Genomic DNA, 22,049 nt, shown 5'->3' with positions numbered 1-22,049 from the left:
ACTTGCTCGTTCTGGTCTGTGAGAATTCTACATTGTGATTGGTTGTTTAGACAGCTTGATGACATCACAGCAGCTCGCACTATGGAATTCCCACTCAACTCATCATCACAGGCAGTCCCTCAAAACGAGGATGACTTGCTTCCACGCCGAGAACGGATGAGTTCACAGGTTTTTCAATGATATTCCTGATCCCGAACTACATCCTGAAGGTGGAAGATACCTGTGCATAGATTTTTTTTACTGTGTGGTGGCCGTTGCTCCAGAGCCACCACATGGGCTTGACAGAGCTAAGTCTTGGTCCAGTGGTAAGGATTAACCAAGACGACTGGAGACCAGCTCTGCTGCACGGACCTAGTGCACACACAATCGCAGGGTGGGCTGGGCCCGTGCTGCCCCTGGGCCCTCGCCTCTTCTGGGCCCCGAACTTTCGCCTCTCCTGGGCCCCGATCACGTCCCTCTACGAACTCTTGCCGCTCCTTCGCCCCGACCTCGCTGCTCCTGCTGTACCTTCCCACACTGCAGTCAGCCGTTGCCCTCCTGCAGCAGCACGCACTGCTCCCTGAAGTGGCATGCTCCCTCCAATGGCCCCGGCCTGCCGACAGTCCTGCTGGCCGGGACCGCACCGATACCCAGGCTGATCATTGGAGGGAGCAGCGTGCGGCAGCTGCCTGTTGAAAAAGCTGAATTTCTCACCCAAGAGATCGTGAGATCTTTGTGGCAAGCTTTCTTCGGGGCCAGCAGCAAACACCTTTGCTTCGCCGCTGGCTGCAAATTTCTGATCGTTATGTTAATGCCATCAGCGCTGCACAAAGGATTTGGATTTCAATGCAATGGCAAAAAAGTTCAATGCCTTCCCAAGAGTAGCAAAGTAGAGAACGACACTTTAATCTCATGCAGTGCATGAGAGGTGGAAAGATATCGGACTGAAGTGACCTTGAATGGAAATCTCAACTTCAGCGGAGGGATAACACAGGTGGTAGCAGATCAGCCTCCCGTTATACAACCTTTCAACCTTTCCATTGCAAATATTCTTTAGATGTAACATTATCGTTTGTGCTCCTTGCATTCCACGGGTGGAATTGTACAGATATGCATGAACCAGGTCCCATTTTTGGAGAAAAAGAATGAAAATGCAGCATGAGAAAATTGGCAGCACTATGTTACATAAGGAACATGTCGGGGCTTTGTGAGCTTCAAGTAGTGTCATGATTTCATTTATCACCTTTACTTTCACAATAACAAAATCGGAACGAGGATTCAACCAAGAGTTCGCTACACATTATGTACACTAGTAAAGTACCAGTGTATTGGAGATTTACAGATACTTACTTTTTAACATCTTTGATTCTAGTTAGAAGAATTGAAAGGACAAGAATCCAAACAGACACTGCTGCTGAAGTTTGGAACAATGGGACCAGGACTTCAGAACACTTCTCTTGGGAAGTTTATCAAGCGTAATGCTCAACTATACTTTTCTTTTCTAAATGTCGTCAATCGAGAGTAAAAGTTGTGTGTGAAGGGCAGCTCCCAAATTAACAAATGACTGCAGTTTCCACCAGTCCTGTAAGCAGTAACTTTCCCTGGTCCTGCAGTTAACTTCATCTGTGCATAAAGCTTTAACTGAACTTTCAGCCTACCTGTGCATGCTCTTGTGTGCATATATTGATTGATTCCTATGTCTTTTCTGTCTATAAATGTACAAGTCTCTTAAAAGATTGATGAAAAGTAATGTGTTTGCTTGAGAGACTTTGAATAACCATATTGTAATTATAATTTCCATACTGTAATTAATCGCTGCCAGACAGAAAGACAAAGGAACATGGACTCAGCGTAATAAGATCCCACCCCGGTTTTGCCCTTGCCTGTACAAAAAGCACTTCGGACTGGAAATCCATAGGGGTTCTCCTTGACCCTGCCCCAACTCTGGTGAGAGACCGTAGACCTGTCTCCAAAAAACAAAATGATGTACAGGGCCATTTTCACCCATTTACATGTTTCTCTGAGGTTTACCCCAATCTCATGCCAACATTACAGTAATTGGAACAATCCCCCCTGATTTTCAGGACCTTAGTTTACAATCCCGGAGTCACAGAAATGTTGGTCCTTTATGTTCACTATTTCAAGTAATTTGAAAGAAAGCAGTTACAATTTTTCCAGAAATAGAGGTCAGAATAAATTTTCCTGTCTTTACAATATTGAGTGACCAAGGAGTATAATTTCCCTTTGTTTTCAAAATAAATATTTGAAGATTTAATTTAATTCCTCTCAATTAACAACAAATAAATATCAGTTTGTGCTCACAGTTGGGCAATAGCAAGGGTATAATTTGTTTAGTTTGCAGAGATGGCGTCTAGTGTAAAAATTGTGCCATTTTAGAATTTCTGTTTCATCTGGCAATTATACTGATGCCATGTTTAGGGCAGCCAATGCTGTAAGAAACTAAGACATCAGCTGGGTAATGTCCCCTGCAACCCTGAATCAGGCCATACAGTAGATTACTCAGCTTCAAGGGGATATATTAAATAAACTAATCAAACTCAAAGTGAATAAAACCCCTGGTCTAAACCCCTGATAAAACCCACGCAATTTAAAAGAATCTAGCGAAGAGATAGCAGAGGCATTACTACACATATTTAATAATTCATTAAAAACAGGTGTAGTGCTAGAGGACTGGTGGATAGCTAACGTAATATGTATATTTAAGAAGGGAGATAGAACATGTTCAGGAAACTATAGACCAGTCAGCTTAACATCGGTAGTAGGAAAAATAATGGAATCCCTACTAAAGGAGAAAATAGAAGAACATCTAGAAACCAAAAATATAATAACGAATAGTCAGCATGGATTTCAAAAGGGAAAGACTTGCTTGACCAACCTCATTGAATTTTTTGAAGAGGTAACAGAGAGAGTAGACAATGGTAATGCAGTAGATGTAATTTATCTAGATTTTCAAAAGGCCTTCGATAAGATATTATAGACTGATGAACAAGGTCAGAGAATGCGGAGTCAGGGGACAAGTAGCAGAATGGATAGCTATCTGGCTTCAAGACAGAAAGCAGAGAGTAGGGGTAAAAGGTGGCAGAAGGTGGATAGTGGTGTTCCACAAGGATCAGTGCTGGGACCACTGTTGTTCACAATTTACATTAACGATTTAAACTTTGGAATCAAAAACACAATTTCTAAATTTGGATGACACCAAAGTGGGGGGGCGGGCGGAGGGGGGGGGGGATAGTCAATACTGAGGAGGACTGCAACAAATTACAGGAGGACATTAATAACCTTGCAGAATGAGCATGTCATTGGCAAATAAAGTTCAGCACAGATAAATGTGAGTTATTACATTTTGGTAGGAAAAATAAGGATGTCACATTACTTGGAGGATGCGAGTCTAGGTGGGGTAGAGGAACAAAGGGATCTCAGAGTATACAAACGCTAAAAGTTGCGACACAGGTTAGCAAGGCCAAACAAAAGCAAACCAAGCACTAGGGTTTATTCTAGAGGGATAGAATTGAAAAGTAGGGAAGTTATGCTAAACCTGTATCGAACCTTGGTTAGACCACACTTGGAGTACAGTGCACAGTTCTGGTTACCATATTATAAAAAGGATATAGAGGCACTGGAGAGGGTGCAGAGAAGATTTGCAAGCATGATAACCAGAAATGCGAGGGTATACATATCAGGAAAGGATGAACAGGCTGGGTCTCGTTTCTCTTGAAAAAAGAAGGCTGAGGAGTGACCTAATAGAGGTCTTTAAAACTATGAAAGGTTAAAGGATAGAGTGGATACAGAGATAATATTTCCACTTGTGGGGAAGAGCATAACTAGAGGCCATCAATATAAGATAGTCACCAAGAAATCCAATAGGCAATTCAGAAGAAACTTATTTACCCAAAGAATGGTGAGAATGTGGAACTCGCTGCCACAGGGAGTGGTTGAAGCGAATAATATCGATGCATTTAAGGGGAGGCTAGACGAGCATATGATGGAGAAGGGACAAGAGGGTTATGCTGATGGATTTAGATAAGGAAAGATGGAAGGAGGCTCAAGTGGAGCATGAATGCCGGCATGGACTGGTTGGGCTGAATGGCCCGTTTCTGGGCCATATATCCTGTATAATCCTACATAATCAATTGGAAGCAGGGATATAGCAGAGGTGGGAATTGTCCAGTATTTCCACTTTTAAATAGTTATGCAGTGCTCGGACCGCTGATTGGGCCATGCACTCTGACCATCGAGGCCTGGGAGTGGGGCAGGGGGCTGATCCAGTGCTGAACCATAAAAGAACAGCTATTACATCTTAGAGGGGCACCTGCAGATCCTGTGGTGTTAAAGTTCACTGTTTCAAAATTGATTTTTGTTGGATTTTTGAGCCTGTTCAGGAGATTGATTACAAGGGCCCAGAGAGGATGGAGAGCGGCTCCCCTTACTGTAGAGCCCTGCAGATTATGCTCAGAGAGGTAAGGCAAAGGAGAGTGCAATCTTTGCATTGGAGGGGCACCATGCTCAGAAGTCAGCTGTCTGGACAGCATGAATAGAGGTGATAGAGCAGGTCAGCACAGTGTCTTCAGTCACAAGTTTAACATCTTCAAGAAGTTTGCTAAGGTCAGTGCCTACTGAATGTACCTCTTACATGGCATACAATCTATATTAATGGAAATATTATCTCTGTATCCACTCTATCCTTTAACCTTTCATAGTTTTAAAGACCTCTATTAGGTCACCCCTCAGCCTTCTTTTTTCAAGAGAAACGAGACCCAGCCTGTTCATCCTTTCCTGATATGTATACCCTCGCATTTCTGGTTATCATCCTTGCAAATCTTCTCTGCACCCTCTCCAGTGCCTCTATATATCCTTTTTATAATATGGTAACCAGAACTGTGCACTGTACTCCAAGTGTGGTCTAACCAAGGTTCGATACAGGTTTAGCATAACTTCCCTACTTTTCAATTCTATCCCTCTAGAATAAACCCTAGTGCTTAGATGAAGGGATCGAGTGCAATGTATCCAAGTTTGCTGATGATACAATGCTAGGTGGGAAAGTAAGCTGCGAGGAGATCACAAAGAGCCTGCAAAGGGATAAAGACAGGTTAAGTGAGTGGGCATTAAGGTGGCAGATGGAATATAATATGGGGAAATGTAAGGTAGGAAAAATAGAAAAACAGAAGATATTTTAAATGCTGAGAAACTATTAAGTGTTCAGATAGATTTAGGTGACCTCACACAGGAAACACAGAAAGTTAGCATGCAGGAACATCAAGCAATGAGGAAGACAAATGACCTGTTGGCCTTTATTGCAAGGGGTTCATTGAGAATGTTCAAGGCTGAGATAGATATATTTTTGGACTCTAGGGGAATCAAAGTATATGGGAATCGGGCGGGAAAGTGGAGTAGAGGTCGAAGATCAGCCATGATCTTCTTGAATGGCGGAGCAGACATGACTGGTGGTGTGGCCTACTCCTGCTCCTAATTATTATGTTCTTATATTCTGAGAAAAAAGAAAGAAAGACTTACATTAATAGAGTGTCATTCACAACCTCGGGGGAGTGTTTGCTAGTGCTGTTGGGGAGGAGTTAAACTAATATTGCAGGGGGATGGGAACCAATGCAGGGAGATAGAGGGAAACAAAAAGGAGGCAAAAGCAAAAGACAGAAAGGAGATGAGGAAAAGTGGAGGGCAGAGAAACCCAAGGCAAAGAACAAAAAGGGCCACTGTACAGCAAAATTCTAAAAGGACAGAGGGTGTCAAAAAAACAAGCCTAAAGGCTTTGTGTCTTAATGCAAGGAGTATCCGCAATAAGGTGGATGAATTAACTGTGCAAATAGATGTTAACAAATATGATGTGATTGGGATTACGGAGACGTGGCTCCAGGATGATCAGGGCTGGGAACTCAACATCCAGGGGTATTCAACATTCAGGAAGGATAGAATAAAAGGAAAAGGAGGTGGGGTAGCATTGCTGGTTAAGGAGGAGATTAAGGCAATAGTTAGGAAGGACATTAGCTTGGATGATGTGGAATCTATATGGGTAGAGCTGCAGAACACCAAAGGGCAAAAAACGTTAGTGGGAGTTGTGTACAGACCTCCAAACAGTAGTAGTGATGTTGGGGAGGGCATCAAACATGAAACTAGGGGTGCGTGCAATAAAGGTGCAGCAATTATAATGGGTGACTTTAATATGCACATAGATTGGGCTAACCAAACTGGAAGCAATACGGTGGAGGAGGATTTCCTGGAGTGCATAAGGGATGGTTTTTTAGACCAATATGTCGAGGAACCAACTAGGGGGGAGGCCATCTTAGACTGGGTGTTATGTAATGAGAGAGGATTAATTAGCAATCTCGTTGTGCGAGGCCCCTTGGGGAAGAGTGACCATTATATGGTGGAATTCTGCATTGGGATGGAGAATGAAACAGTTAATTCAGAGACCATGGTCCAGAACTTAAAGAAGTCTAACTTTGAAGGTATGAGGCATGAATTGGCTGGGATGGATTGGCGAATGATACTTAAGGGGTTGACTGTGGATGGGCAATGGCAGACATTTAGAGACCGCATGGATGAACTACAACAATTGTACATTCCTGTCTGGCATAAAAATAAAAAAGGGAAGGTGGCTCCACCTATCAAGGGAAATCAGGGATAGTATTAAAGCCAAGGAAGTGGCATACAAATTGGCCAGAAATAGCAGCGAACCTGGGGACTGGGAGAAATTTAGAACTCAGCAGAGGAGGACAAAGGGTTTGATTAGGGCAGGGAAAATGGAGTATGAGAAGAAGCTTGCAGGGAACATTAAGACGGATTGCAAAAGTTTCTATAGATATGTAAAGAGAAAAAGGTTAGTAAAGACAAACGTAGGTCCCCTGCAGTCAGAATCAGGGGAAGTCATAACGGGGAACAAAGAAATGGCGGACCAATTGAACAAGTACTTTGGTTCGGTATTCACGAAGGAGGACACGAACAACCTTCCGGTTATAAAAGGGGTCGGGGGGTCTATTAAGGAGGAGGAACTGAGGGAAATCTTTATTAGTCGGGAAATTGTGTTGGGGAAATTGATGGGATTGAAGGCCGATAAATCCCCAAGGCCTGATGGACTGCATCCCAGAGTACTTAAGGAGGTGGCCTTGGAAATAGTGGATGCGTTGACAGTCATTTTCCAACATTCCATTGACTCTGGATCAGTTCCTATGGAGTGGAGGGTAGCCAATGTAACCCCACTTTTTAAAAAAGGAGGGAGAGAGAAAACAGGGAATTATAGACCGGTCAGCCTGACATCGGTAGTGGGTAAAATGATGGAATCAATTATTAAGGATGTCATAGCAGTGCATTTGGAAAGAGGTGACATGATAGGTCCAAGTCAGCATGGATTTGTGAAAGGGAAATCATGCTTGACAAATCTTCTGGAATTTTTTGAGGATGTTTCCAGTAGAGTGGACAAGGGAGAACCAGTTGATGTGGTATATTTGGACTTTCAGAAGGCGTTCGACAAGGTCCCACACAAGAGATTGATGTGCAAAGTTAAAGCACATGGGATTGGGGGTAGTGTACTGACATGGATTGAGAACTGGTTGTCAGACAGGAAGCAAAGAGTAGGAGTAAATGGGTACTTTTCAGAATGGCAGGCAGTGACTAGTGGGGTACCGCAAGGTTCTGTGCTGGGGCCCCAGCTGTTTACACTGTACACTAATGATTTAGATGAGGGGATTAAATGTAGTATCTCCAAATTTGCGGATGACACTAAGTTGGGTGGCAGTGTGAGCTGCGAGGAGGATGCTGTGAGGCTGCAGAGCGACTTGGATAGGTTAGGTGAGTGGGCAAATGCATGGCAGATGAAGTATAATGTGGATAAATGTGAGGTTATCCACTTTGGTGGTAAAAACAGAGAGACAGACTATTATCTGAATGGTGACAGATTAGGAAAAGGGGAGGTGCAAAGAGACCTGGGTGTCATGGTACATCAGTCATTGAAGGTTGGCATGCAGGTGCAGCAGGCGGTTAAGAAAGCAAATGGCATGTTGGCCTTCATAGCAAGGGGATTTGAGTACAGGGGCAGGGAGGTGTTGCTGCAGTTGTACAGGGCATTGGTGAGGCCACACCTGGAGTATTGTGTACAGTTTTGGTCTCCTAACCTGAGGAAGGACATTCTTGCTATTGAGGGAGTGCAGCGAAGGTTCACCAGACTGATTCCCGGGATGGCGGGACTGACCTATCAAGAAAGACTGGATCAACTGGGCTTGTATTCACTGGAGTTCAGAAGAATGAGAGGGGACCTCATAGAAACATTTAAAATTCTGACGGGGTTAGACAGGTTAGATGCAGGAAGAATGTTCCCAATGTTGGGGAAGTCCAGAACCAGAGGTCACAGTCTAAGGATAAGGGGTAAGCCATTTAGGACCGAGATGCGGAGGAACTTCTTCACCCAGAGAGTGGTGAACCTGTGGAATTCTCTACCACAGAAAGTTGTTGAGGCCAATTCACTAAATATATTCAAAAAGGAGTTAGATGAGGTCCTTACTACTAGGGGGATCAAGGGGTATGGCGAGAAAGCAGGAATTGGGTACTGAAGTTGAATGTTCAGCCATGAACTCATTGAATGGCGGTGCAGGCTAGAAGGGCCGAATGGCCTACTCCTGCACCTATTTTCTATGTTTCTATGTTTCTATGACATCCCAAAGCTCTTTACAGCCAATGAAGTACTTTTGAAGTGTAGTCACTGTTGTAATGTAGGAAATATAAACTTTCAGGGAGAAATGTTGACCAGAGTAGCTTTGAGGGTACCTGCTGTCTGCCTTCATGGGATGGTAGTCACGCACAACCTGGACTTTGATGAAATGGAAGGCCACCTTATTCAGAAATTCTATTGCATTGGTGAAAGGAGCCCATAAGGTCACACTGGTTCTATCAATGAGCACATGTAGGGGCCAAAAGTCAGCCAACCCAAAAAGGCCACTTACTGCCAGAAAGCGGAGGCCGGGCAGTGGAGTCGAGCAGTCGCCGACTTCCGGTCCAATGACCGCCACGATAAAAATTCAGCTCGGGGATTTGTCTGGCGGTCCCACCTTCCGCCCCGCTGCTGCCGACCATCCTAAGTGCGTCATCAAAGCGCACGCCACCAATCTCCCGCACCTCCATCGCACCTCCCGCCAAATTTAGCTGCAAAAATCAACGGTCCGCCACACGGTGCCCCCGACAGCTTTTCCTGACGCTGCACCTTGCTTTCACTTTGTGAACCATGGCAGCATGGCGGCCCTTCAAGGGGAGGGCGCACCGCCGTGGCCACCAGGTTTTTTTTTTTGGTCAGCCAACTGCCAGGTCGGGCCAACAGTTATGCCTCCGGGTTTGGCCGGGCCACCAACAGGCAGCCTGGCACCCAGTCTTGGGTGCCAGGCCGCTGTCCCGGCCGAAACTCTCCCTGGCGGCCCAGTGGACCGAAGTTTCAAAGTCCCGCCTCCACTTCCGCCCCTCGAGAATACTTACCACCCTACTTCTGCCGCCATTATGACCGACTTCCGGTCCGCTGCAAAAAAAAAAGGACAAAGAGCTGAATATCGTTCAAGAGTCGACCTCATCCTACCCGGCAGTGAAAAAAACACTTAAAAAATGATAAATGCGGCAGGTTTCTGGCGGGCCTGAATTTTGGCCCCGTACTCTTCAACAACAGCAACAACAACAACTTTATTTACATAGCGGCTTTAACGTAGTAAAACGCCCCAAGGCACTTCACAGGGGTGTTATAAAACAAAATTTGACAATGAAATATATAAGAAAAAATCAGGGCAGATGTCCAAAAGGTTGGTCAAAGAAGTAGATTTGAAGGATGTCTTAAGGGTGGAAAGAGAGCTAGAGAGGCAGAGAGGTTTAGGGAAGGAATTCCAGAGCTTGGGGCCTAAGCATCTGAAGGCACGGCCATCAATAGTTGAGCAATTAAAATCAGGGATGCTCAAGATGCCAAGATTAGAGGAGCGCAGATAGCTCAGGGGGTTGTGGGCTGGAGGAGATTACAGAGATAGGGTGGGGCGAAGTCAAATATGACACCAAGGTTGCAAACAGTCTGGTTGAGCCTCAGACAGATACTCGGGAGAAGAATGGAGTCGGTGGCTAGGGAACGAAGTTTGTGGCAGGAACCAAAGACAGTGAGCCTGAAATTGCTGTTGGAGGCTTCCCAGGAGCGGATGACTCCGACCTCAAAAAAATCTACGGACCTACCTGATGGTCCTAGAGGTTTGGAGACTTGCACTCCTGGGCCCCTATGTGTAGGCCTGCGTCGATGCCCACGTATCCCAGGGGTGCATGCGGTTCGCAAGCGCCTTTGCGATCACATGGGCCGGCCCAAACAATGAAAGATGGGGAAATCCCCATTCATAATTATGAGGATTCCGTATGTACGGAACCCACATAATTATGAATGGGAATACCCCCAAAACTACACACACACTTCAAATAAATTTAATAAAAACATCTCATATGTCCTTTAAAGTCTTACACTGGAAAAAGCAGGCCTTCCGCCAGCGTTTAACAGATGTAGGAATTTCATGGGCATTTGCCGGGCGGAAGTTGGGCAAATAGCCCAACTCTCCGCCTGCGGAGGCCCTTTTCCTGGGAATGCGTGCAATCTGTCAAGAAATTCCGGGTTTTAGCGCATGTGCAATGCATTTCTAAACTTAGAACTGGTGCAGTCCCTACGGGTGCATGCACACCTCATATGCACCCACAGGGGCCTCAAATTAGGGCCTAATGGCTTCCATCTTCTCAATATTTAGTTGGAGCAAATTTCTGCTCATCGAATACTAAATGTCAGACAAGAAATCTGACAAGTTAATGACAGTTGAGGAGTTGAGAGAGATGGTGGTGAGGTAGAGCTGGGTGGCGTCAGTGTAGATGTGGAATCTGACGCTGTGTTTTTGGACGATGTTGCCGAGGGGGCAACATGTGGATGCGAAATAGAAAGGGGCCAAGGATAGATCCTTGGGGGATACCAGAGGTAATGATGCAGGAGCGGGAAGAGAAGCCATTGCAGGTGATTCTCTGGCTACAATTAGATAGATAAGAATGGAAAAGAAAATTATAATTTAAATGGAGAAAAATTGCAAAGTGCTGCAGTACAGCGTGACCTGGGGGTCCTTGTGCATGAAACACAAAATATTAGTATGCAGGTACAGCAAGTAATCAGGAAGGCAAATGGAATGTTGACCTTTATTGCAAGGGGGGTGGAGTATAAAAGCAGAGAAGTCCTGCTACAACAATATAGGGTATTGGTCACACCTGGAGTACTGCATACAGTTTTGGTCTCCGTATTTAAGGAAATATATACTTGCATTGGAGACTGTTCAGAGAAGGTTCACTAGGTTGATTCCGGAGATGAGGGGGTTGACTTATGAAGATAGGTTGAGTACGTTGGGCCTATACTCATTGGAGTTCAGAAGAATTAATGGTGATTTTATTGAAACTTATAAGTTGATGAGGAGGCTCAACAAGGTGGATGCAGAGAGGATATTTCCACTCATTGGGGAAACTAAAACTAGGGGACATAGTCTCAGAATAAAGGGCCGCCCATTTAAAACTGAGATGAGGAGAAATTTCTTCTCTCAGAGGTTGTAAATATATGGAATTCTCTGCCCCGAGAGCTGTGGAGGCTGGGTCATTGAATATATTTAAGGCGGAGATAGACAGATTTTTGAGCGATAAGGGAGTAAAGGGTTAAGGGGAGCGGGCAGAGAGGTGGCGCTGAGTCCATGATCAGATCAGCCATGATCTTATTGAATGGTGGAGAGACTTGAGGAGCCAAATGGCCTACTACTGCTCCTATTTCTTACATTCATGTGGAACCAGGTGAGTGCGGTTCCACCTAGCTGGGCGACGACTGGACTCTTAGGAAACAAGCTGCTCTTAAAAATTGATGAAATCCTTCTCCCTAGCAAACAATGCATAAGTAACCTGCTGTACGCAACATCGCCATCATCATAGGCGGTCCCTCATATCGAGGATGACTTGCTTCCACGCCAAAAAGGGATGAGTTCACAGGTGTTTCGATGAAGGATCTAATATTCCAGGTCCCGAACTACTTGTTGATGGGTGGAAGATGCCTATGCGTTGATTTTTTTATGTGCAGTGGCCGTTGCACACCAGCCACCACACGGGCTTGACAGAGAAAGATCTTGGTCCAGTGGCACGAGTTAACCAAGACGACTGGAAACCATCTCTGATGCACAGACCTAGCGCGCACATATATTGCAGTGTGAGCTGGCCCGTGCTGCACTGAGCCCTCGTCTCTTCTGTGCCCCGAACTCACGCCTCTCCTGGACCCCAATCATGTTGTTCCATGATCACTCGCCGCTCCTGCTCTATCTGCCCATGCTCCAATCACCAACCTGGACCTTGGTGACGTCCAATCCAGTCGCCCCCTTCACAGCCGTTGCTCTCCAGCATGTGCCATACCTTGAAGTGGTATGTTCCTTTGAAGGCCCCCGACTGTGCACTACAGATAAGCTGACAGGTAGCTGTCACCCCAGGCAGTTCTGTTGAAGGCAGTAGTGATTTTCACCAGTAGTGGGAGTTCCTTCCCAGTCACGAACGAGGCTTGGTGGTCTGTTGGAAGAAGACACAGTTCCAAGACTGCTTTTCTTGTGAAGTGTAGAGGGTGAAGACAGAACTCCTTGGGCCTGCCCAAGTAACTGTGGCATTGTCTGTGTACCCACCACCATGGATAGGAGAGGGTCCGCTGAACCACCCTTCTATGCAGGGTTACTTACCTCACCGTATGCAATTCTGCAATCTCTCTGTGTGTCTTTCACACCTACTGCCCTGGTGCACAGAACCATAGATGCTTCCCCTTAACTTTTTGAACTTTGGTGGTTTCCTGACCACGGAGCTTATCCTTCACCTTGTTTTCTAAATTTAGAACTCAGAGACCCACCGTCCTGAAAGCTAGTTACCAAATGATCGTCATCTTAATTTTCTGTTTTTTCCAATTTCTAGCATTAAGTTATTTTTTTAATCTCTTCTGGAGGTAATTGTTAGTGACTTTATTCTGATAGGAACCAATGGGATGCCAGTCACTGTAGGTGATCCTGAATTTAAGGATTGGACAACCAGATATTATTCCTGGCCCTGGCTGCAACTGATCATCATACCAAGTTAACAAAAGTTCAGGATGAGATGTAATTGGATGTCATTCCTCCTTACATGAAAGTGTGTTTTTGCTTTGCAGGTTTTCCAGTCACCTTGCTTGGAATGCTCAGAAATCCTATTTTTCTCTTCACCGTGATTGCAAAATGCAGCTTGTCCATTGTGATATCTGGGCAAGCAACATTCCTAGCCAAGTATATGGAAAGGCAATTCTCAATAACTGCTCCATTTGCAAACATCCTGATAGGTGAGGGTTTAGAAGGAGACACATATGCTTTTACCGTGTGCACAAGGGCTATATATTTATTAATAGAGAGCTAAAGAATTGTGAAGTGGATACATTTTGGTAGAAAAAATGAAGAGAGGCAATATAAACCAAACAGTACAATTTTGAAGAGGGTGCAGGAACAGAGAGACCTGGGAGTGTGTGTACAGGACAAGTTGAGAAGGCTATTTAAAAAAGCATATGGGATCCTTGGATTTATAAAGCTCCAGCAGCTAAATTGGGGTTACCGCCCCCGAGAGGAAGTGGAACGCAATGTTGCGCGCTCCACTTGCTCTCGGGGGTGGAACTGGGGCACTAACTGCGGGAATTTTCCAGCGCGAGATGGAGAGGTGGACTCTACATCAGTGAGAAGGGGCCACCACTACACCACTGGAGAGCGGGGTGCCGTACCAGCAGGCCAGCACAGAAGCAGAGTGCCGGGCTGCAACATTGCGGCACAGAGCCCGCGATTGCAAGAGGACAAGGCCGCGACCGCTAAGTCGGCCATTTTTAAAAATGTCGGCGCGGTACCTCCCCTTTAACTTTCGCCCTGCGAGCAGCCTGAAGCCCGATTCACGACCCACGGTGTCATCGCCAGCGCAGTGACCCGGGATGCAACCAGCAGGAGCAGCTCGCTACCGGTTAGCGCCTCGCTGGTGGCCTCGCGCCCCGGGGGAATAATGGGAGGCACAAACGATGCAACTTTCTCCCCCGTGAAGTACAAAAGCAAGGTTCTGCTAAATTTATAAAACATTGGTTAGGCTTCAGCTGGAGTATTGTGTCAATTCTGGGCACGACAGTTTAGTAAGGCCTTGGAAAAGGTGCAGAAGAGATTTACTCGACTGGTTATGTGGAGAGCCTGGAGAAGCTGGGATTGTTCTCCTCAGAGCAGAGAAAGTTAAGAGGAGATTTGATCGAGGTGTTCAAAATCATGAACAGTTTTGATAGAGTAATCAGAGGACGCAGATTGAAGGTGATTGGCAAAAGCACCAGAGGCAACATGAGGGAAAGAAAATACGCTGCATGTTGTTATAATCTGTAAACTGTGCCTGAAAGGGTGGTGGAAGCAGTTTCAATTGTAACTTTCAAAAGGGAACTGGATAAATACTTGAAGGAGAAAAAAATTACAGGGCTATGGGGCAGAGCAGGGGAGTGGGACTAATTGGATAGCTCCACCAAAGAGCCAGCACAGACATGATGGGCCAAATGGCCTCCTGTATTATTCTATGATTCTATGATAAAGGACAATGCTGTTTGATTGAAAACTATTATAAAACCCACGACGGTTTGGAATCTCCAAGCTTTTCTCTGGCTTGTGTCATAGATGCTGTGGTGAAGTCAGGAGGCTCACAGGCAGCAATGGGTATTAAAATAACATTTTGGTGGGATGTTAAATTGGTAATTGCACCTTTTGTTGATCTAATTACTGTAATGAACTAAGATACTAATGAGTGACCCACCTCCAAACAAAAGTTTTGAACCTGGGAATTGGGATGCAACCTAACAAAAGTTATCATCTACAGAAGAGGGGAGAGAAAAAATGGGGGTTGCAGGGTGGGGGAAATGATCAAATAGGATGCAAGCATGACCTATAGCCTGGAATTGGAACAGAGAATCAGAGCATGAGGCTTGACTGTTGTTAGAAATTAGCAGACTCCCAGCAAAAAAAGGTGATCTTGTGTCAATTATTTCCGTTGAAATAAATAAGTAACTGTTTAAGAAGAGATTACAGGTTGACAGTGTGGTAGGGAACCACCTTGTTTTAGTAGTTGGTTGACTTTGGTTTGGTGAAGATAATGAATTATATTCACCTGAATCCCTATTCCTGTTTTCTAGGCTGCTTTATTGTTCCTATTTCCACGATTGGAATTCTCCTTGGTAGTGTTATGGTGAAGAAATTTAAGATCTCAGATAAGAATTCTGCTTGTTTCTGTTGTGTTGTCGTCTTCATTTCCATCATTATGTCGGTCCCCACATTGTTTCTGGGCTGCTCAACACAAAGAATTGCAGGCATCAACGATAACCCCACTAACAGGTAATATTGTGCACAGTAATGGTACCAACTGGACTATTTTTCACATATTATCAGTATCACCACTGCTGTATATCATGCTATCTATATTGTCATACGGTATGTGACAAGTTAGCCGGCACAGGCATGATCAAATGGCCTCCTTCTGTGCTGTATCATTATAAGTTATCCATACCACCAGCACTATATAACACATGCTAGTTAGACAACCCACACTGTATATAAAGCCGTATTCACACTGCCAGCATTGTATATCACACAATATTCATGCCGTCCAAACTATAGATCATGCTGTAGCCACATAGCATGCATTTAGATCACATGGCATAGACAGCTCCCAATAAACATCACACAGTAATTATACCACCAGCAATGTGTCTCTCATATAATCGCTGAGTCTGCATTGAATATCACATGGTATCCATACATCATGTAACATTTATGACACGGTACCCATATAGCCTAAATGGTATCCTTATTGCCAGCACTGAATATTACATGTAATCCGGACATCCCACACTGAATATCACATGATATCCATATCACTTTTCCCCTACTATATGCTAGTGTCTTCTATTCTGTTTATCACATCTTTGATATTAGCGCATTGTTTATTTCAATCAATTTTAACATTTTTGACACAAATAAAATGTTTAATATCCTTGATTTTCCAAGAAGGGTGTCCTTATCTCCTGCCATAACTTTGGTGGGAGATCAGCAGTTCACTTGGAGAAACAACGTAAATGGCTGTTGATTCTCTGGGGATCCATCAATCTCCTGTCGTAGTTAAAGCGGGAGATTGGGACAATCCCATGGAAATTCAGAGAGCAGAATTTTTTTTTTTTACACAGAGGGTTGTTAGGATGTGGAATACATTACCTGAGTTATTGATTGAAGCAGGGACCATGTCAACACTTAAGAATAGGTTAGATGTGTGGTTGAAGGAAAAGAGAATAAAGGGTTATGGGAACAGGGGTTTAGGACTAAGGCTCGTGTAGAGGATAAACAACATGGACAAGCTGGGCTGAACAACCTGTTTCCATGTTGTAATTTCTATGCCATTCTATGTAACTCACATTTTTGTGTTCCAGAAATACTACCTCAGGCCTTGTTTCCTCTTGTAACATGAACTGCCAGTGTCCGGCCACAGCTTTCAACCCAGTGTGTGGTGCAGATGGAGTTGAATATGTGTCTCCTTGCTTTGCTGGCTGTAAAAAACGTTTATTCAACATCACTACTAATAAAATCCAGGTAAAAATGAAACCTTCTGACAGACATATCCATACATTCAAATGCATGGCCTTCAAGATATATGCCTCACTGTGGTGGAATATGTGATAGATGAAGGCACCATATAACATGGGTCATTTTGTTAGCTTATCACAACAATGTGCTTTGAGAATGGATTGTTCTTTCCAGACCTCAGTCACAACAAACCTGGATATAGATTCCATTATTTAGAGTTAATCAGTGAAAATAAAGTAAACTTAAACTTAAGACATGCTCAATCTTCCTGTTCACTTTGCAGACCACAAAAATGGGTTTTACATAACAGAACTGACTAAAATATAGGGTTCACATATAAATTTGGGCTGAGTTCCTCACATTAGCTCCAGAGGCTATGAGACGTTTCAATGCGATCATTGAGATACCAATGTAGTCTGAAGTCATTGGTTAAAGACCAGCAATTGTCTACGGGATTGTGGGGGAGAGAGTTGGGGGGATTGTATCAAGAAAATTCAATGGATGAATTTAATCATATTATTGTGAAGTATTTCATGTTTTTATTTTATTTGGTTTAAACCCTTATTATTGACATGAGAAATTTCAGCTATTGAGACAAAAACAGTAGATTGAAAATTTTCAGAAGAATGCTTTTCAGAAAGCATTTTGGGCGATTTTGTGAATAAAGAATAATACAGTCACTTGGTAGCCAGATTATACTATAACAAGTGACAAGTTTACATTAACGATTTCCATGATAAATTTGGGCATAGAAATTTGTAATACTAAAAAGGTTGACAGAAAAGTCTGATGAAAATAGTGACAGCCGGAAGTAAGCTTTGTGGACAGGAAGGGCCCTAAATTCAATACCGCTGGAAAGCTGGTGCTCCCCCACCTCTTTGTGGCCATTAACACCGAAATGTTTTCGTGGCTGGGCCAACCCATATTCAACTCCAAAAGTGAACAAATGGGTTCCAGCGCTAATGAATCCTTCCAAAGTGGATTTTCAGCGGTGTGGCTGCCTTAATTTGAGCATTATCACCACTGAGAAATTGAGCATGCAGGTAAGGGTTTCTAATGAAAGGGTTTCTAACGGTTTTTAAAGGCCAAGGTTTGCAGCAAGGCCCTGAGGGGGGAGAAGGAAGTTGGAAGGATGGCTGGTGTAAGAGGTGCAAGGAGAGCCAACAGGTTCACTGATATGGAGCTGGAGACACTAATGGATGGTGTCGAGGACAGAAGGATACTGTTTCCTGATGTGGAGAGAACTGGCAGACAGGCAGTACATAATGCATGGAGGGAGATTGTAGGGGAGGTGTCAGGCACCTCCATATATGTGAGGACGCAGCCTCCCAGGAGGGTGCTGGCCAATCTGCACCCGGCCCTTCCAGGGTGGTGATGGGTCGACCCCTCCTAACTCTGGGGCGACGGGGATCCCCCTCCTCCTCCTCCTCCTCCTCCTCCTGCACCTCCTCCTCCTCAGGTGCTACTGCTGGCTCGACTTCCAGCAGCTGTCCCCTCATGATGGTCAGATTGTGCAGCATGCAGCAGACCACGATGATTATGGAGACCCGTTGAGGAGAGTACTGCAAGGTGCCACCAGAGCAGTCGAGGCAACGGAACCTCTGCTTAAGGATACCTATGCACTGCTCGATGATGCACCTGGTGGGACAATGAGCGTCATTGTAGGCATGCTCTGGCACTGTCCTGGGGTTCTGTAGTGGAGTGAGCAGCCAAGTGGACAGGGGCTATCCCTTGTCCCCAAGCAGCCAACCGCAATCCTGATTCGGGCCGGTGAAGGCGGCGGGCACACTGGTCTGGTGCAGAATGAACGAATCATGGCTGCTGCCTCCCTTGCCCGCTGCCTGTCTGCACGGTGCTGACAGCGACACCTTCTCCTGCGTGCCGTCCTGCGTCTGACCAGGTGTACCAAGTGTCGCCCTCCCAACACTCCTCCCATCCTCAGGGTGAACCCTGCCAAGCAGGTCTCTGCAGCCCACAGGCCTCCGCTAAAGAGTCAGACCTGAAAGTTGTATAAAAGTACAGGGGTATGTGCAAACCTGTGAGCAGCACTCAGCAGGTTTAATGGAGCCAAAACAATTAATAAAACTAGATGAAAAGATAAATATTGCGCATGCTGGAAAATGAAATAAAAACACTAATAATTAATAAAACAATATCAAAAGATAAATGCTGTGGATGTAAGCTGGAAAAAAAAACATTAATAAGTAATAAAACTATTTACTTACCAAAGGGTCGCGTTCAAGCACCGCATTGAAAACCTCACGGGGCACTGCCGGGAAAAGTCCTACTTTGTCCTCAGTGAATTTCGTTGTGGTAGTCCCTCTCCAGCAGCCCGCACGCTGCAGAGCTCAACACTGGAAACTTTCCTTTACAGCGGCTTCACCCCGCCATTTCCGGCGGAAGTGAGCGCCGGTGAAATCCTCCCCGAGTTGAATATGGCTCGGGGAGGGAAAAGTACCCTCGATTTTTTTTGGTCGACCGCCCAAACTCTGCGGTAGCCATCCCTTCGGGGACGGTGAATTTCGGGCCCGAAGTACAGCAGGTCGAAGATCTTTAAAAAGATATAGATAAGGACATCAAGTTTGTTAAAATTATCCTTAAATGTACTTGAATATAGATAAACTTGCACCACTTTAGCTGATTGACTGATTGTTCCAAAGTAACTGACTTCCAGCCATAATTCATTAGTTGCAGCACACCAAGGAGAAAATGGTGGTAAATTTGAACACATCTGTATGCCCTAGTCCTCCACCCTCTAACCCTGTTTGCCTAAAAACTACATTTGATCTTGATTCGTTCCCCATGTGCAACACCATAGGATATAGACGAGTAACTTTTAGATTTAGGAGATTATAGAGATTGAGGGGAATTAACGTGGCCACTGAAAGAACTTCAAACTTTTTTTTCAGGGACATTGGGAGTTCTTTTGTGAATTCAATGCGTGGAAATACTTGTAGAGTACAGTATGTGCAGCTCTATTATATAGATTTCATTCAATATCGCAACAGACCACTGCATGAATAAGCTGCATGAAGACAGGATTTAGGCAGCATCTGTCCCAGGTGTAAGAGAAGCATTAACATTCTAATATGTCTCTCTTTTCCTCAGCAGAATTACACAGATTGTGCATGCAGTGGCTCTGCAGAGCCAGTGCCGTGCCAGGTCCCTTGCATTCATCTTTTAATTTCATTCCTCTTCCTTCTTGGAGTCCTTATGCTGATCTGCTGTCTGTGTTACACTCCATCATTACTGCTGGTTCTCAGGTACCATATGAAACCCACGATTTCTGCTACAGCATCCTGTACTATATAATACTGGAACCTATTCTGAGTGGTGCCGCTCCTTATACAGCATGTTACTACACTTCATATTATTCATGTTACTATACATTCTGCCATATTTGTGAAGTCTTTCCAAAAGGAGCTGGAAAAACATCTAGTTAGGAACAGGGCCAATAGAAAAAAAATCAAATACACTTTGGAGCTCCATGAATGCAGTTCTGTTACTGCTGCACTCATGTGATTAGGTAGGTTTGAGTAAGTCAATTGTAATCTATATTGTTAAAAAAAAGTAGCCTTTTTACCCATCTGTTATTTGTGGTGTTACTTTTCCTGCTTAAGTTAGGAACAGACTACCAACATTTCTTGTGCACTGATGCTAGCCATGGTGGGGTTGTGGAGGGTTTTATGTCATCATCCAGTTTTAAATCAGTCTGCACTGTGGCTTCTCAGAGTGCTCTGATTTTCCATTTCAGTGTCTCAGAACTGTAGAGAGAGAGAGAGAGAGAGAGAGAAATAATCAGATAGACAGACAGAAAGTCAAAGAAAAAGAAATCCAGAAAGAGTGGAAACAGACCATGGGAGACAAATAGCTTGAGACGGGCATATGATCAGAGACAGGTACGTGAAAGCATATTTTATTTTTCTCGGCAAGCAATACTATGGGAGGCCAGCTAGCTATACAATGATATTTTGGAGTTTCACTGCATGACCTTCAGCTCCAAAACAATTTGCATTTATATAGCACCTATAACATAGTAAACCAGCCCAAGGCGCTTCACAGGAACGTAATCAGACAAAAGTTGACAATGAGCCAAAGGAGGAGACCTTAGGACAGGTAACCAAAAGCTAGTCAAAGAGGTAGGTTTTAAGGCGGTTCTTAGAGGAGGAGAGAGATAAAGAGGTGGAGGGGTTTAGGAAGGGAATTCCAGAGCTAAGAGCCCAGACAGCTGAAGTAATGACCATCAATTTTTTTTAAAAATTCATTCACGGGAGTTGGGCATCGCTGGCAATTTAGTGCCCATCCCTAACTGCCCTCGAGAAGGTGGTGGTGAGCCACCTTCTTGGGTCTTGTGAACATCACACGACTGGCTAAGCCACTCACAGTGCAACAGCTCCACAACTATTTTTGTTGAAACTATAAATCAAGTGCCCCCTTATTAAAAGGGCACTAAAACCGACAAATTAAACTTTTAACATTAAAGGATCAAATTAAAATTTGGTTGCCAGGGGTGATGATGCACTCCAGACCCTCCGGCGCCCACCTCTCGCGGAAGGCCGCGAGCATACCGGTGGACACCACGTACTCCATCTCCAGGGACACCCTGGCTCGAACTTAACCACAGAAGAGAGGCAGGCAGTCGGGCTGAGCGACCCCATCGACTGGGGAAAATAGAGTATGAGAGTAAGCTTGCAGGGAACATAAAAACTGACTGCAAAAGCTTCTATAGATATGTGAAGAGAAAAAGATTAGTCAAGACAAATGTCAGTCCCTTGCAGTCAGAATCAGGTGAATTTATAATGGGGAACAAAGATATGGCAGAACAATTGAACAAATACTTTGGTTCTGTCTTCACTAAGGAAGACACAAATAACCTTCCGGAAATACTCGGGGACCTAGGGTCTAGCGAGAAGGAGGAACTGAAGGAAATCCTTATTAGTCAGGAAATTGTATTAGGGAAATTGATGGGACTGAAGGCCGATAAATCCCCAGGGCCTGATAGTCTGCATCCCAGAGTACTTAAGGAAGTGGCCCTAGAAACAGTAGATGCATTGGTGGTCATTTTCCAACATTCTATAGCCTCTGGATCAGTTCCTATGGATTGGAGGGTAGCTAATGTAACCCCACTTTTTTAAAAAGGAGGGAGAGAGAAAACAAGGAATTATAGAATGGTTAGCCTGACATTGGTAGTGGGGAAAATGTTGGAATCAATTATTAAAGATGTAATAGCAGATTATTTGGAAAGCAGTGACAGGATCGGTCCAAGTCAGCATGGATTTATGAAAGGGAAATCATGCTTGACAAATCTTCTAGAATTTTTTGAGGATGTAACTAGTAGAGTGGAAAGGGAGAACCAGTGGATGTGGTGTATTTGGACTTTCAAAAGGC

General features: G+C 44.5%; 1 protein-coding gene across 1 annotated transcript in view; it reads left to right on the top strand.

The window, feature by feature from the left end:
* LOC139265514 (solute carrier organic anion transporter family member 2B1-like) overlaps positions 1-22,049 on the top strand; it is an 87,490-nt gene that overhangs the window by 41,411 nt on the left and 24,030 nt on the right. Inside the window, exons 8-11 of the mRNA XM_070882531.1 lie at positions 1,352-1,454; positions 13,202-13,366; positions 15,221-15,419; positions 16,508-16,626. Coding sequence (XP_070738632.1) covers positions 1,352-1,454; positions 13,202-13,366; positions 15,221-15,419; positions 16,508-16,626 — 586 coding nt within the window. The remainder of the gene's footprint in view (positions 1-1,351; positions 1,455-13,201; positions 13,367-15,220; positions 15,420-16,507; positions 16,627-22,049) is intronic.

This window comes from Pristiophorus japonicus, chromosome 6 (assembly GCF_044704955.1).
Source record: "Pristiophorus japonicus isolate sPriJap1 chromosome 6, sPriJap1.hap1, whole genome shotgun sequence".
NCBI lineage: Eukaryota > Metazoa > Chordata > Chondrichthyes > Pristiophoridae > Pristiophorus > Pristiophorus japonicus.
Note: the sequence above shows the minus strand (reverse complement) of the source record. Positions and strands in the feature narration are given on the sequence as shown.